We start from the raw sequence: 16,277 nt of genomic DNA, 5'->3' as shown, positions 1-16,277 counted from the left end.
ACACACTAAAAAAGTTGAAAACTGATTATTTTATTAAAAAAAAAAATTGTTAACTAATAAGTTTAAACAAATGGATCCATTAAAATGAAATCTAGCTGAAGTCAGGCCTTTCTCAATATATTATTCCTTAATAAATTTGCATAGCCAGGTTTAGACATTTCCCGGCCTTTATACTTGGCATGGTATTGATATCTGTCTCTAAAAAGTATTCCTAGCATATCTTAATTCAATATTGATGTACATAATGAAATCATGTCTTAGACCTCCTATTAAAAATGTGTATTCTTGGAGAAACAGAAAACGGCTCAATACAAGTGGGTCTTTAACTGGGTGAAGTTTCTTTGGGAAATTAGTTGGTTAAAGTTGTTATAAATAGAAAAATTAAAGCAGTTTTTGGAGTTGTAATTGGTTGATTGGGAGAGATCATGCATTCAAAAGTCCTTGATCCATGAAATTTCAGTGCTATAAAATTTCTTTCGTCTAATCTACCAGACCAGTTATCCAACATTACCTATATCTTGTCAGATTTAGTATGAGAATGCGCTATTTTATATACCAGATTTTCATAATGTATCATGGTAAAGAATATTGATTTTGTTAGACAGCGACGTCAATATTTTTTCTTAAAATCTGGATCATTATTATTTTTAAGTATTTCCTTTTTTCTTTGATTTTTATTTAGACTTTGATACAATCTGGCAAAGATACCATGCTTCATGGATAAAAAATGAAAATCTCCACTTTAACTGATTACTATTTATTAAAAAACAATTATATTGAGTTGTGTATAATAGGATTAATTGTGTCCATTGATTTATATTGGTTCCTTTTATTGTACTATTGGATTTATGGATGGCTGGCTGGCTTGCCTTACTGAATGATTATCATTATGTAGTCATCATTTACTCCTGCTGATCTTTGTTTGCTTCGAGGACAGGTTTAAAAAAGTAAATGCTAAGGGTTTACAAAGTAATGACAGATCTCCACAGGAAGAAGCTACCTTGGAGAAAGATCGATACCCTTTACTTTTTAAATTTAACGAGGTATACTGCATTTCTTTTTAGTAATGAATGAAAATGGAAGTTTCTTTATTTTATCTGGCACTTGAAAGCAAAATAAAATGTAATTGCATTTAATTAATAAGGATAGATTGTTGTGGACATAAAGGCACTAATTCAATGCTGTTGGATATGTTTAAGAGAAACATTTGTTCAAAATCATTGCATCTAGTTTCACTATTTTTAAGCATAATGGAGAAATGATTTAAGTTAATAGCAATAGTTGATTCATTGATACGTAATTATCATCTTTGGTAGTGATGGTGCTAGAATAGTAAACTGTACTTGCATGATTTTCTTGTTGTTCAGCGCAATCTGGAAATATTGTATGCATCCATTTGTAGAGCATATGCTATATTAAAAAATCATATGCTCTGAATGTGTCAGAGGATAATTTTCTGATTCATATTGATATAAGAGCATGTGCTGTTAAATAGAATACAAGGTAATCTAACAAAAGAAACTCCTATACTAATGCTCATCATTGTACCCACTGTCAATTCCTACAACTAAGGATCAATGATTCTTGGTCATAAATACAAAATATGCAGCTAATCAAATCTCTTAATAATGGGATTTAAATCCTATCTATAACAGGAAATAAAATATATAGTGGGATTCTGACACTCCCCCTCAAGATGGTGAGTGGATGTTAACCATTCCCAACTTGCTAACAATAGATTGAAATGTTAGAGCCACTTAATCCTTTTGTTAGAACATCTGCAATGATGTACAAATTGTCCCACTATCCAACTTTTCCTTTATGAAGTGATTGTCTACTTCAACATGCTTGGTCCTTTCATGTTGCACTAGATTATGTGCAATGTTTATTGCTGACTTGTTATCACAGTATAGCTTCATAGGTCCATTCCACTCAATCTTTAGGTCATCTAGAATTATTTTCATCCATAGGAGTTCACAAATTCCTAAGGCCATAGCCCAAAATTCTGCATCTGCACTTGACCTTGCAACAACGTTTTCTTTTTTGCTCCTCCTAGTTACTAAGTTTCCTCCAAGAAAAGTGTAGTATCCGAAGGTGGATCTTCTGTCATCTACAGATCCAGCATAGTCCGCATCTGCATAGGTATACACCATAAAGTATCGGGTTGATGGGATCATTGAACGTTACAAGGCAAGGTTAGTGGTCAAAGGATTCACTTAGACATATCGAGTGGATTACTTGGAAACATTTGCCCCAGTTGCTAAGATGAACACGGTCAGAGTAATATTGTCATTAGCAGCAAACCATGATTAGGACCTGCAGTAGTTTGATGTGAAGAATGCATTCCTACATGGAGATCTTGAAGAAGAAATATACGTGGAGTTACCCCCTGGTTATGATGGACAAGTTGCTACTGGAACTGTTTGGAAGCTAAAAAAGGCTCTATACGGGCTGAAACAATCCCCGAGAGCATGGTTTGGAAGATTCACCAATGTTATGACAAGTTTGGGCTATAAACAGAGCCAAGGTGATCACATTTTATTTATCAAACATTCAATTTCAGGGGAAGTAACAATATTATTGGTGTATGTAGATGATATTATAGTAACTGGGGATGACAAAAGGGAGCAACAAGAGTTAAGTCAATGCCTTGCCACAGAATTTGAGATTAAGACATTAGGGAGACTTAAATATTTTTTGGGAATTGAAGTGGTCCATTCTAAGAAAGGAATCTTCATATCTCGACAAAGATACACCACTGACTTGCTTAAAGAAACAGGTAAAACAGCTTGCAGAACAGCATTGATCCCACTACATTACAGCCTATCCCATACTCTATTGGTTCAGTCAGAACCTCAAACACCTGGTTAATCCGAATTCTAAGAATTCTGGTCCAAGTCATAGTCAGTCCAGTGCCATGCTCACTAGTTTAACCTCTCAAGGGAACGGGCAAGCTGGTACCACCTGGATTCCAGATTCTGGAGTCAGCTTTCATGTAATTGGAGACTCACAGGATATTAAACAATTCACCCACTTGGATGGACCAGATCAGATATTCATAGTCAATGGTGAAGATGTAAGTATTTTTTCTACATCATTTATATCTCCTAATGATGTTGGCATAACCTTTAAACTTCACAAGTTACTAAATGTTCCTTCAATTTCGAAAAAATTTGCCAAAGATAACTCTGTTTTCTTTAAATTTCACCCTGATGTGTGTCTTGTAAAATCTCATGAGACCAATAAGATCCTTCTTAAAGGAGTTGTTGGTGCTGATGGACTTTTCTCCATTCATAATCTCAAGCTTCAAGAGTGTTCTTCACTGCTGATGTCTGCTGTTTCAAGTGCTGCCTCTCCTAGTTCAGCTCCCACTATTAATAATAATAGTTCTAATGTAAATGTCTGATTTTGTTTCTTCTTCTCTCAGTGTTGGTAATCTCTGGCATGCTAGGTTAGGGCATCCTAATGATCATGTAATGAAACTTGTTCTCAGTCATTGTAATATTTCTTCATCAAATAAAAATTCCACAGAGTTTTGTGCTTCTTGTTGTATGGGTAAATCTCATAGATTACCTTCTCATACTTCTACTTCTGTCTATTCTCCTTTAGAGCTTATTTTTACAGATTTGTGGGGACCTTCTCATATTACCTCATATTTTGGTTATAAATATTATGTCTACTGTTTCAAGTGCTGCCTCTCCTAGTTCAACTCCTACTATTAATAATAATAGTTCTAATGTAAATGTCTGATTTTGTTTCTTCTTCTCTCAGTGTTGGTAATCTCTGGCATGCTAGGTTAGGGCATCCTAATGATCATGTAATGAAACTTGTTCTCAGTCATTGTAATATTTCTTCATCAAATAAAAATTCCACGGAGTTTTGTGCTTCTTGTTGTATGGGTAAATCTCATAGATTACCTTCTCATACTTCTACTTCTGTCTATTCTCCTTTAGAGCTTATTTTTACAGATTTGTGGGGACCTTCTCATATTACCTCATATTTTGGTTATAAATATTATGTCTCTTTCATTGATGCTTTCTCTAGGTATACTTGGATATATCCTATAAAGTCCAAAGTTGAAACCATGTATGTTTTTCAAACTTTCAAGTCCATGGTTGAACTACAGCTTAATCTCAAAATCAAAAGTGTCCAGTCTAATTGGGGAGGTGAATACAGACCCTTTTGCACACTTTTAGCCTCTTTTGGTATTACTCACAGACTTGCCTGTCCTCACACTCATTATCAGAATGGTGTGGTTGAGAGAAAGCATAGACATATAATTGATCTGGGTCTCACATTGCTGCATCATGCATCTTTACCTTTGCAATTTTGGGATTATGCTTTTACTACGTCTGTTTATCTCCTTAACAGGCTTCCTATTGCTTCTCTAAAATTTGTCACTCCCTTTGTTACCTTGTTTAAAAAGGAACCTGATTTTCATTTTCTTAAAACTTTTGGGTTAGCATGTTTACCTTTATTGAGACCATATCATACACATAAACTGAATTTCCGTTCTCAAGAATGTTTATTCCTTAGGTATTCCTCTTCCCACAAGGGTTACAAATGCTTATCTTCTTCTGGTAAAGTGTACATTTCTAAAGATGTTTTGTTCAATGAGTTAAGGTTCCCCTATTTTGATCTGTTTTCCACTTCTACTAGTTCAATCACTAACCTTGATTTCTACTTTAGTCTCAATCCAAATCTTTCTCCACCCTCTGTCTCTTCCATTTCTCAAACATCTCAAGTGTCTGATACAACTTCTATTCCCCTTGTTCCTCTTGGGTTTTCTCCTTTATCAAATCAATCTTCTGGCAACACTGAGTCTGTACCTCAAAATTCTACTTCCATTGTGTCTGCCTTTGTTCAGCCTGTCAATTCAGAGTCTACTACCCTTGCTTCATCGTCTTCATTATCTATTTCTGTACCAAATTTTGTACCAGTTAATACTCATCCTATGAAAACAAGGTCTAAGTTTGGTATTCACAACCCTAGGTTACATACTTCTCTGTTTCTTACTCATTTTGAGCCTAAAACTGTAAAACAGGCTTTGGCAAATGCAAACTGGCTCACTGCTATGCGACAAGAGTATGATGCCCTGCTAAAGAACAGAACTTGGGACTTGGGACTTGGTATCATTACCTCCTAATAGGCAAGCTATTGGTTATAAATGGGTTTTCAGGGTAAAGGAAAATGCCGATGGTTCTATTAATAGGTTCAAAGCTCGATTGGTAGCCAAAGGATTTCATCAAGTGCATGGTTTTGATTTTCATGAAACCTTTTCTCCTGCGATCAAACCTGTTACTATTAGGATCATTCTTACTTTGGCTTTGTCTCATGGGTGGAAATTATTTCAACTTGATGTAAATAATGCTTTTCTGAATGGTTCACTTAAAGAAACTGTTTTCATGACTCAACCTCTTGGTTTTGAAGTTGCAGATAAGTCATTGGTATGCAAACTCAACAAAGCCATTTATGGCTTAAAATAGGCTCCAAGGCAATGGTTTGACAGGCTAAAATCTACTTTACTGCAGTTTGGTTTTATTGGAAGCTAAAGTGATTCATCTTTATTCATTTTTCGCCAACAAATGCATGTTGTTATCTCCTGGTCTATGTGGATGATATCATTCTAACAGGTAGTTCACCTTCACTAATACAGTAGATTACATACAAGTTAAACACTGCTTTTTCACTCAAGCAGCTTGGTCATCTAGATTATTTCCTGGGTCTAGAAATCAAGTATCTACCCAATAGTTCTATCCTTATGACTCAGACCAAATACATTAGAGATTTACTTCACTAGAATAACATGGCTGAAGTTCACTCTATCTCTTCTCCAATGGTATCCAACTGCAAGTTGTCTCGACATGGTGCTGATGCTTTTCATGATCTAACCTTATACAGGTCTGTAGTTGGTGCATTACAGTATGCTACCCTTACTAGACCTGAGATTAGTTTTGCTGTCTACAAAGTTTACTAATTTATGGTTGCTCCTTTGGATTCTCACTGGACAATGGTAAAACGGATATTAAGGTATCTGTAGGGCACTTTGTTTCATGGTTTGCTCCTTCAACCTACATATGTTACCAAGCCCTTAGTTATTCGAGCTTTTTGTGATGCTGACTGGGCATCAGATGTGGATGACAAACGCTCTACCTCAGGAACTGCTATTTTGTTTGATCCAAACTTAATCTCTTCGTGGTCTCGAAAACAGAAAGTTACTGCCAGGTCTAGTACAGAAGCTAAGTATCGCAGTATAGCTCAGATTTCCACTGAATTAACTTGGATTCACACTCTACTAACAGAATTGCAAGTTTCATTCACCACTCCTGTTATTTTTTGTGATAATCAGAGTGCAGTTTCTATTGCACACAATCCAGTTTTTCATAGCCGTACCAAACACATGAAAATTGATGTCTTTTTTGTAAGATAGAAGATTTGGGCCAAGCAGCTTACTAGTGTCCATGTTCCAACTCTAGATCAGTGGGCCGCTTGATTTGCACTCCATATGTGTCCACTCAAAATAAACTTTTAGATATATTCACCAAGGGGCTGAACTGTATCAACTTTGAAAGAATTATATCCAAGCTGGGAATGGAGAACATTTATTCACCAGCTTGAGGAGGAGTGTCAAAATCGTGTTACTTAGTGTGTATTTTAGGAAAGTTTATATTTTATCCCTGATTGTATTTTTATTCTTTATCACAGCTGTATATTGCTATTAATACTAGGATTATGTATTTAGAATAAATCCCATAATTATAGGGATTTGTCTCCCTAGAATTAGTTGTCCATATTTCCTAAATAGCCAGCAGACTCATGTACATATAGGTCCAATGACCTCATAATTCTATATGAGAAAATAAAATATTATTCCTTCTAAATTTGAGATTATCATCTGAAAAAAAATTGGAATATCTGGCTGACTTCGCTTTTTTGTTTCAAAAGATAAAGCCTAGATACCTAAGTACAATCATCAATAAAAATGACAAACCAGCGGGCCCTGGATATATTTGGAATGTTGGATGGACCCCAAACATCACTACGTATCAAGGAAAAAGAAATTGACATTCTTTTATTACTGATAGGAAAGCTAGCACGTTTGTGTTTTGCAAATTCACAATCATCACAATGAAACACTCCTATGTCTAGTCCTTGAAACAAGCTAGGAAACATAATTTTTAGAGTACCAAATGAAGGGTGACCTAAACGATAGGGACACAATCATATGTCTTTATTGTGGGAAGGAAGTGACTCTGACAGCAAAGACAATGGAAATTGACTCTTAGTGCTACATGTCCCACGAGCTTCCTCAAGAAGGTAGAGCCCATTTTCCTCCCTAGCAAGTCCAATCATCTTCCACGTTCCCTGATCCTGAAATTTGCAAAGTGTGGGAGAGAATGTCACTAAACATTGTAAATCTGTTGTAAGTTTATGAATAGCAAGCAGTTTGACAGATAATTTTGGCACATGTAAAATATCTTTCAAAATTAAATACTGACTTAGGAGAATGTCTCCCTTTCCACAAACTAATAAATGTGTCATCTGCAATTGCAATTTTTTATTGTTGGGACAAGGTCTATATGAGATAAATTCAGTAGAGGAATGGGTTATGTGATCCGTAGCTCCAGAATCAGCAACCCATTTGAGGTAGTTTTTGTCATTGAGATGAAGGTTGGGTTGAATATTTTGTAGCTCAACAGTGCCGGTATTTTCGGCTTGGGCGGGGTTATTGGCTGCTGCATACATTCTCAGTTTTGTTGGGTGAGATTCAAAGGCATGGAGGGTGTTTTAGTGCAGGAAAAAATGGCAATATAGGTCATCAAAGGGAGGGGAAAAAAAGGCAATGCAGGCCACGCAGCTGAAGAAAAAAAACATGTGGCAGTGCAGGCCACGAGTTTACACAGGCTCCCACAGATTTTGTAGCGTTGGTACCATGTCAGAGGATAATTTTCTTTTTCATATTGATATAAGAGCATGTGCTCTTAAATAGAGTACAAGGTAATCTATAAAGGGAAACTCCTAAACTAATGCTCATCATTGTACCCAGTTCCAATTCTTATAATTAAGGGTCAATGATTCATGGTCATAAATACAAAATATGCAGCCAATCAAATCTCCTAATAATGGAATTTAAATCCTATCTATAAAATGAAATAAAATATATGGTGGGATTCTGAGAGTATGGATTGGAGGTATTTAATTATTAGGATTACATGTGATAGAAAACAACCGGTTCTCTAATAGTAAATCTATTAGATAGCAGTTCTGTATCCCCGATACTGTAATCTGATAGCAAATCTATCAGAGAGCAGTTCTGTATTAGAATCTGCATGATGGCGGGTATGCATAGAAAATAATCGTTGGTAGGAGTATATATTTGATAGAAAGTTGTGTAATTAAAAAGTGTAAAGTTTTTTGCTATTTGTGGACAGAGAATACTCTGTAGGAGACTTTTGTCTCTGGGACAGCAAGCGTATTGCTGCACTGTGTAATTTAAGTGTTCAATAATTATATTTTATTACTTTATCAATTGGTGTTCTATTATGCTCTCAGTAATATATATGGAAATTTTCCAAACAGAATTGTATTCGCATTTACAAATCTTGTTTGTTATACTGCTCTTTTTTAAGCTAGTTTAGTCTTAAAATCTACAGTTAATAATATTCTTCACTCTTCATGTTTGACCAAATTTAGTCTCACGGATAATCTAACCATTTTTTGTTTTGTTTTCAAAACTTGTCTGAGTCTCTGATTTTGGGTGGTTGAACCATTTGTGAGTGGTTTTAAGGTTAGCCTGATCAGAGTGGGGTCTGGTTGGTTTGAGCAGTCCGATCTAACAAATTTTAAAACACTGATTTGGAGCACAATTTTGAACTTTTTGAGTGTTTAGCAATTTTAAACTTGTTTGTAACTTATTTAAATTTTACTACTGCTACTTATTGTTTTTACATATTAACTTGGTGCTATGAGAAGTTTTGCCTAAAAATAGGGCGAGTCTAGTAATTGGTCACGAGTTGAAATAGTTATTTTTGTATCTGTTCATGCATTTTTACCAACAAAAAAAATGTCTTTTAATTACAAAAGGACAATATATGCTCATTGTGACTTGTTCATTGCTTTTCAGGGCTTTACTAATGCAGTGAAAAGGCCTGTTCGTATTCGTGAATTTCTATCCTAATGTGTTTAACAAGTAATGTTCTTTCTTTGACTTGATTGCCTTAGAATTATCGATTTATCAAGGGCTCCATTTGTTCCCTTTAGATTAACTTTGTTGTATGCTTCAGAATCAAAGTTCTTACCAATTTTAGTCATGATCTTTATTGTTGTTTATCATTTACACTTTCCAACAAGAAGAGAATGTAGTGGCAGATATGTCAACCAAGCTAAATTGTCTATGGTTACAGTTTACTCATCTAAAACTAATTTGTTCAGCAAAAGAAAATTTACAATAATTCCAAGTTGCTGCATCTATCTTCATGTTCAATTGATATCCAATCAACTGGGTTGTATTTTTAGAGAGGTTTAATGAAATATTAGTTACCAATTCTTAAATTAATCTTATAAGTTTTTTAGCTGCAAAATAATTTATAAATGTTTTATATAATAAAAAAATTCTAATCATTTTACCTCAGACGGACCTATTAGCCTATAACAAAGTAATGGTAATAACGGGAGACGTGAGACTGCATTCCTGATGCAGTCACATAGAAGGCATCACCCAAGTAATGAAGAGAAATGATATTAAATATACATTCACTTTTTCAATTCACTATTTGTTATTTCGTAAATTCACTAACTTAGGCCCCTTTTGGTGTAGTTTTTGATTTTAAGTTTTCAGATTTATAAAAACAAAAATTGAGTTTTAAATTTCTGTTTTTTTTTTTTTGGTTTCCAATTTTATAATTTTAGTGTCAATCATTCTTATAGACAAAAGCCTTACAACGAGAAGAACCCAATCATAGGCTGAATCTTCACTGCCATTAGAATCAAACTCCACATGCCCGAATAAACCATAAACACAACCCGGGGGGAAAAAAATTGCTACTGTCATGACTGTGGGTTCAATAAAAATGGCACTACCCAGAACGGTGGGTTCAATCAAAATCGTCTCACTATCAATAAAAAAATTTGCCACGGCTTGGACAAAAGTTTGCCATAGAATCCCCTAACAAAATCTAGAGTGTTGCTAGGTGCACCTTGCAGTTTTGCTGGTGCACCCAACAATTAATGGGAAAAGTCATTTATGCCCTTCAGTAATTTTTTTAAAAAAACAGCTCTCTCGCCTCTCTCTCTCCCGCGTCGTGTTTCAACTTCTTCTTCCTCGGAGTTCTGCTTCTTCTTCAATCTTCTTCATTCATCTGCTTCTTCTTGTGCGTCGCCGCGATTCCATCTTCTTCACTGTTCTTGGCATTTCTGCTTCTTGGCGTTTCAATCCCTTCATTGTTCTTCGCATTTCTTCGCATTTCTGCGTAGGACTGTGGGTGTGGTTCTTCTTCGCGTTTCTGCTTCATCTTCGACACTCAGTTTCTTCCTCGAGGTACGTTTCTCCTTCGCGTTGCTTCTTCTTCCTCCATTGTTGTCGTCGATGGCGGAAACCGCCATTGGGAAGTTGTTGGGCTGTTTACGGATCACCTGATCCGTAAGCCTTTTCCGGATCAACTTGATCCAGAAGAGGCTTACGGATCAGGTGATCCGTAAACTATTTTTTAGTATTTACAGATTACTTGATCCGTAAGCCTCTTCCGGATCAACTTGATCCGGAAAAGGCTTACGGATCACTTGATCCGTAAAAGTACCAGTTTCATTTTAATTACTTTTAAATGAACTTGAATTATTTTGTTTTTTGTTGTTTCAATATTGTTGAACTTTTTTGTAGACATACATATTAGTTAGGATGCTCCCCCTTATATGATGAATAAAATAAAACACACATTAGTGGTTACATTTATGGGTCTATTTAGATAAACTTTTCTATATATATAGATATATCCTCTTTTAGTTAGGGAATTATCCAAATAGTATATATTGATTAGCATTTTTTTTATCAGCAAAATAGGATATATATATATATATATATATATATATATATATATATATATATATATATTAATAAAAGAGTACCAGATGTACTATAATTACAATGTGTTAGAAAAATCCTAGTGGATCCACATGTGATGCTACTTTCGGACTGATGTGATCCACCCTACAAAAAAAAATACATCATCAATACCCATTAGCGTTGAATGATTAGCATGAATTACTTCATTTAAAAAATTCCAAGAGATAGGTAGTGCTTGTATGAAATTATCCAAATATTCCAAACCAAATATTACTAGTAAAACTAGTCTCATTATTACAAAGATAAAAATCACAACTAGAGTAAGCACGGGCACAAAGATGTCACCCCCACCAACACCTTCCACAGTCCTAAATGCTGATTCCTAGGAATCCTAGGAATTCAATCATATATTTTTTGTAAGTGGTATACTCTTAGGTAGCATTTGGTAAACATATTAGAACAAAAGTTACAAAATGGAACATAACCAATGGTGAATTATAAAAATAGAACAAAACACAATATTGTGTTGAGAAATGGTATATTTTGATTCTATTTCGTTTATCCACACACATCAAACACATCAATCCTGGTTTGATTCTATTTCGTTTATCCACACACATCATTCCTTCATGAATCATTATCCGGTGGTCACACTACTAACTTCAATTTCAACGTTCACAACATATTTAGGACTAGCATTATTAGCTTTTTATAGAACTGGTCAACAAAAACATATTGGTCAACGTGGTGCCAGGGGCGTGTTCCAATGACTACATCGACTGGTTCTTCCGCATCTCCCATCCTTTCATGACACCAGGCCACGCAGTAGATCCTCTACCTCATGGTCACGCCCCGCAGCCCCGAGTCATCCCTCAGGCCCCGCAGACGGATATCCCTCGCGTGCCGGAGCCAGGAGCATCGTCGACATCTACGGAGGAGCCCAGACATGCAGTGGTAAGTAATACTAATAATTTACGTCATTTACCTCAATATTTGCATAATAATTTGTGTAATTAGTTTGTTTTGTATGTAACAGGAAGTTTGTGATGACATTGTTGAGCGGTTGGAGCGCCATCTGAGTCTAGGGGTGGTCACGCCTGGCTCATCGACACATGAGGTGATCGAAGAATGCCTCAGATTGGCTAGGAGTGTCACACAGGACCATCTAGTATACGTTAGGTGTAGACGCAGGCGGCGCACTGATCAGGCTTAGTTTATATACATATTTTACATTGATATTCCTTGTATATACAGATATTGTACATGAAGTCATTTCATGAGTATTGTTGGTTTTATTTATTTTCATTACTAATGTTAGTTTTATTTATTTTCATTGATTGTGTATTCCATTTGTGTCTATATACACGTATGTTATAACTTTAAATATAATTAAAATAAAGAAGTTGAAAAGGGTGTAAAAAAAAATAATTAACCAAAAAATGGACATTATTCGTTATCTAAGATCGTATATAACGTACTAATATTTTTAAATTCTCTTATAATTATAATTTTTCCACTTATACTAATTATCATGTAAAAAAATGTATTGCAAAGTAGTTAGTATTTTAATTTTTTATATAATACTAATTATTTTTTTTATATTCTTTATAATATTAATAATGATATGATTAATTCTTTATAATATTATATTTTATGTATTTATTGATTTTTATTAATATGTAAAAAATAACCTTAAACAATAATTATAATGGGACTGAGTAAGTATTTTAATATCATCTTCTAAACAAATTTATTCTAAAAAATATTAAAAAATTAATTATTTATAATAAATTAATATTCATAAATATATTATATTTAATAAAATAAAAAATAGATTTAATTATATTATAAATAAATATGTTGTATTTAAAAGTATATTATAATTTTTTTTCTTCTTACGAATCAAGCTGATCCAAAAGTAAAAAATTAAGTAAGGATAATTTTGACATTTTTCAAGAATGCTGGGTGCACCAGCAATAATGTTGGGTGCACCTAGCACCACTCCAAAATCAAATATCACCTTTACTATTCCAAGTCAGAAAAAGAGAGAAAACAAAATACTGAAAGTAGAAGCAACAGAACCAAGATATTGCTGCCGAATAAGACAACAAAATAGGGAGCATTGCCCCCAATTCTTGATTTATGTTCTCTTTCTCTCTCATGCCACCCCGCTATCGTCACGTCTCCTCCGCCATCATTGGTTGTTGCGTTGCTGCTTCTTCCTTACCTTTCTCTCTTTCTCTCTCTCTCTCTCTCTCATTCATTTCAGTGGGGGCTAGCGGCATTGAATGGCGATCGACATATATAGATCATACGAGAGAGAGAGCAGCAGCAACAGCATACGAGAGGCAGAACAGCGTGAAGGGAGAAGTTCGAGAGGGTTAGCGTGAAACCAACAATGAGAGGGTTAGCGTGAAACCAACAATAGAAACCCAAAAATCTAATTTTATTGTCTCTGAATTAGGATGAAAACATTTTGGTTTCAAAATTATATTTTATAATAGAAAATCAGAAATTTGTAACCACCCCAATCAAGGCTTTAAGAATCGAAATACATACCATTCGTCACACTTAGACTTGACTTGCAGGATACCCATAAAGCTTCTCTTAATAATGTTTCTCTTGACTTCGACAAATATTCCACATGGTTGGACGATGTGTGCAGTGTATAATATTTTCATTAAGAAAAAAAAAATCAGTAGTTATGTCTCAACTTTTCCTTTTAAACTGTACATCCGCCGAATCCACAGAATATCCATACGGTAATATAAAGTTCTCTGTGGAGAGAAAATTGTCTCATTTTGCAAATTGCAGCACAACTTCCATTCGACACTGATAGGATGGAAATGTCCCTTCCTTATTGCAAAGTTTAGACGCATTGGATTCTAGTGCTACATTTCGTTTGCATTGAATAAACTGAGTGATGGTTGATAGATATTTCTTCATTTTAAATACTCATTAATAGTCTGTTGAAATCAGAATATTATGTTCTGATTCTATTAACAACGGTGTAATTAATTTTTCTGTCATTAATTTCTTGAACTGTTTGGTTGTAATTAATTTTATCTGTGTTTGAATTGTTTGTAGTGTTTTATTTAAATATTTATTATAGAATTTTAAATTAATTTAATTGTTTGCATGTTCTTTGAATTTATTTAAATTCTAAAATTTGTTGGTGAAATTGGTTTTTGTAAAAAATTTCCTGTAAATAATTCTTCGGATGAAACTTTAATTGATATGTTTTATTAAAATGTAATTATAATGATATACAGTGTAAAATTACAATTCTTGGAATGAAACTTTAATTGATATATTTTAGGGTAAATAGTCACTTTTGTCCCTTAATGTGTGATTCGCTGATAAATGCGTACTTGAAAGATGAAAATATAAAATTTAGTCTCTGAAAGTGTAAAAAGTGTGACAAATATGTCATGTCGTTAACTTTCCTCCGTCACCGTTAATAAAATAGCCTATGTGATATAGAGGGACAAATTTGTCACTGAAATGATTGTCAACGTGGATTGCCAGCTTAAGGGCATATTTGTCATAATATTTTTTTTTTTACTTTTCGTCTTCTTGCTCCGCTAACAAATGCAATTTAGTCTCTGAAAGTATAAAAAGTATAACAAATATATCCAGACATTAATAATACATTGTGACTTATTATTATTATTATTATTATTATTATTATTATTATTATTATTATTATTATTATTATTATTATTATTATTATTATTATGTGTTTATAATTTACTACTCCCATTCGTTTAGTATTTATGCAATATATTTTTTAAAACTTCCTTTTAATATATATATATTTTTATTATTTGGATTTCCTTGTCAAACTTTAATCTTTGTTGTTAAAAAAAAACTTTATCTTATATCTTATAATTTTATCAAATTTTTACTAAATTTTCCAATTTTAATCTTTAAAATTATTCCATATCACAATTCCAACTTAAGTGTCCTCATATTTAGATTGAAAATAATATGTCGTGAGTTTGAGTAGAAAAAATACAATCAAATTTATTTATTTATTTAAAAAAAAAAGAATTTAATCAACTATTTTTTTTAAAAAAAAATCTCACAAAATTTGAACCAGATAAAACTAAAGTGGAATTATAAGTCTTTTTTCTTAATCAATAATATATATATATATATATATATATATATACCTCAAATATGAAAGAATCCCTTGGATAAACCTTATGTGCTTCCATTTGAGACAACACTTATTATACATAATATGAATGAAATGAAAACAATTATTAACAAATAAAGAACCCAAATAAATTTAAATAAAAAATATAATAATACTCAAACTAATACAAAGGTTAACTTTAAAACAAAACAAAAAAATAATACAAAGGTTTATTCTTTACCTTTGGGACGTAGAGTTGTATCTCTGGCTGATTTAGGGGCTGCAACGACCTTGCATTCCATTTGACATATTGTACAAAAGTATGTAATAAAGATTAATAATTAATTGAAGAAACAAAAAAATTTCAAGAAATAAAAGACTTTCATTTTTTAAATGGTAACTCAATTTTTTTTTATATCATAAAACTAAAGAATTTTATTTTATTTTGGAAAATAAGCAGTTATATTGATTAATTAAAAAACTAATTAACAATTTGATAGATGGATAAATAGATAGATAATCAAAATATAAGAGTTCAAATCTTAAAAATTGTATTCCACTGTTTTATAATCCTTTTTTTCATAGCTTCTCTCCTATACAATTCACTATCAACGTCCGAGTATATTTGTCGCACTTCTTATACTTTCGAGGACTAAATTTTGCATTTTCATCTTTTAAGGATGCATTTGTCAACAGGGTGGGAAGACGAAAAGTCAAAAAAATATTATGACAAATATGCCCTTATGCTAGCAATTCACGTTGACAATCATTTCAGTGACAAATTTATCCCTCCGTGCCACAGATGCTATTTTATTAACGGTGACGGACGAAAGTTAATGACAGAACATATTTGTCGCACTTTTTACACTTTCAGGGACTAAATTTTGTATTTTCATCTTTCAATGACACATTTGTCAGCGAATTACACATTGAGGGACAAAAGTGACTATTTACCCTATATTTTATTATAATGTAATTAAATTACATTATTTACACGAGATAAAATTACACTGTATAAGCTAAACTCAAGATACTAAAACTAAAATCCTAAATTGTTGACACCTAACCTAGACACAT

The 16,277-nt window shown here is 33.3% G+C and overlaps 2 protein-coding genes and 1 long non-coding RNA gene across 5 annotated transcripts in view; 2 read left to right on the top strand and 1 right to left on the bottom strand.

The window, feature by feature from the left end:
* The window catches only part of LOC114402956 (chromosome transmission fidelity protein 18 homolog), an 84,528-nt gene extending 75,076 nt beyond the window's left edge, over window positions 1-9,452 (top strand). For both annotated transcript variants that reach the window (XM_028365666.1, XM_028365665.1), the window contains 2 exons: window positions 938-1,043; window positions 9,125-9,452. In XM_028365666.1, coding sequence (XP_028221467.1) covers window positions 938-1,043; window positions 9,125-9,178 — 160 coding nt within the window. In that variant the 3' untranslated portion in view covers window positions 9,179-9,452. The remainder of the gene's footprint in view (window positions 1-937; window positions 1,044-9,124) is intronic.
* Window positions 9,453-9,853: 401 nt separating this feature from the next.
* On the top strand, window positions 9,854-12,403 carry LOC114401578. Of its 2 annotated transcripts, XR_003664304.1 has the most exons (3): window positions 9,854-10,537; window positions 11,750-12,013; window positions 12,096-12,403. XR_003664304.1 is itself a non-coding variant. In XM_028364126.1 (2 exons), exons 1-2 carry the CDS (start codon window positions 11,867-11,869, stop codon window positions 12,270-12,272), a joined length of 324 nt encoding a protein of 107 aa, XP_028219927.1. In that variant the 5' UTR covers window positions 11,636-11,866; the 3' UTR covers window positions 12,273-12,403. The 2 variants fall into 2 exon arrangements, 1 of the variants encoding a protein (XP_028219927.1); XM_028364126.1 differs by lacking the exon at window positions 9,854-10,537 and having other exon boundaries at window positions 11,636-12,013.
* A 596-nt stretch (window positions 12,404-12,999) lies between these two features.
* LOC114401768 lies at window positions 13,000-13,780 on the bottom strand. The gene is made up of 2 exons (XR_003664367.1): window positions 13,619-13,780; window positions 13,000-13,334 (listed from the first exon to the last, which is right to left on the bottom strand). It is a non-coding gene; the product is annotated as an uncharacterized LOC114401768 (long non-coding RNA).
* Between the last annotated feature and the right edge of the window lie 2,497 nt (window positions 13,781-16,277).

The sequence above is a fragment of the Glycine soja genome, chromosome 20 (genome assembly GCF_004193775.1).
Source record: "Glycine soja cultivar W05 chromosome 20, ASM419377v2, whole genome shotgun sequence".
NCBI classification, from domain to species: domain Eukaryota; kingdom Viridiplantae; phylum Streptophyta; class Magnoliopsida; order Fabales; family Fabaceae; genus Glycine; species Glycine soja.
This window is presented reverse-complemented; position numbering and strand designations above follow the sequence as displayed.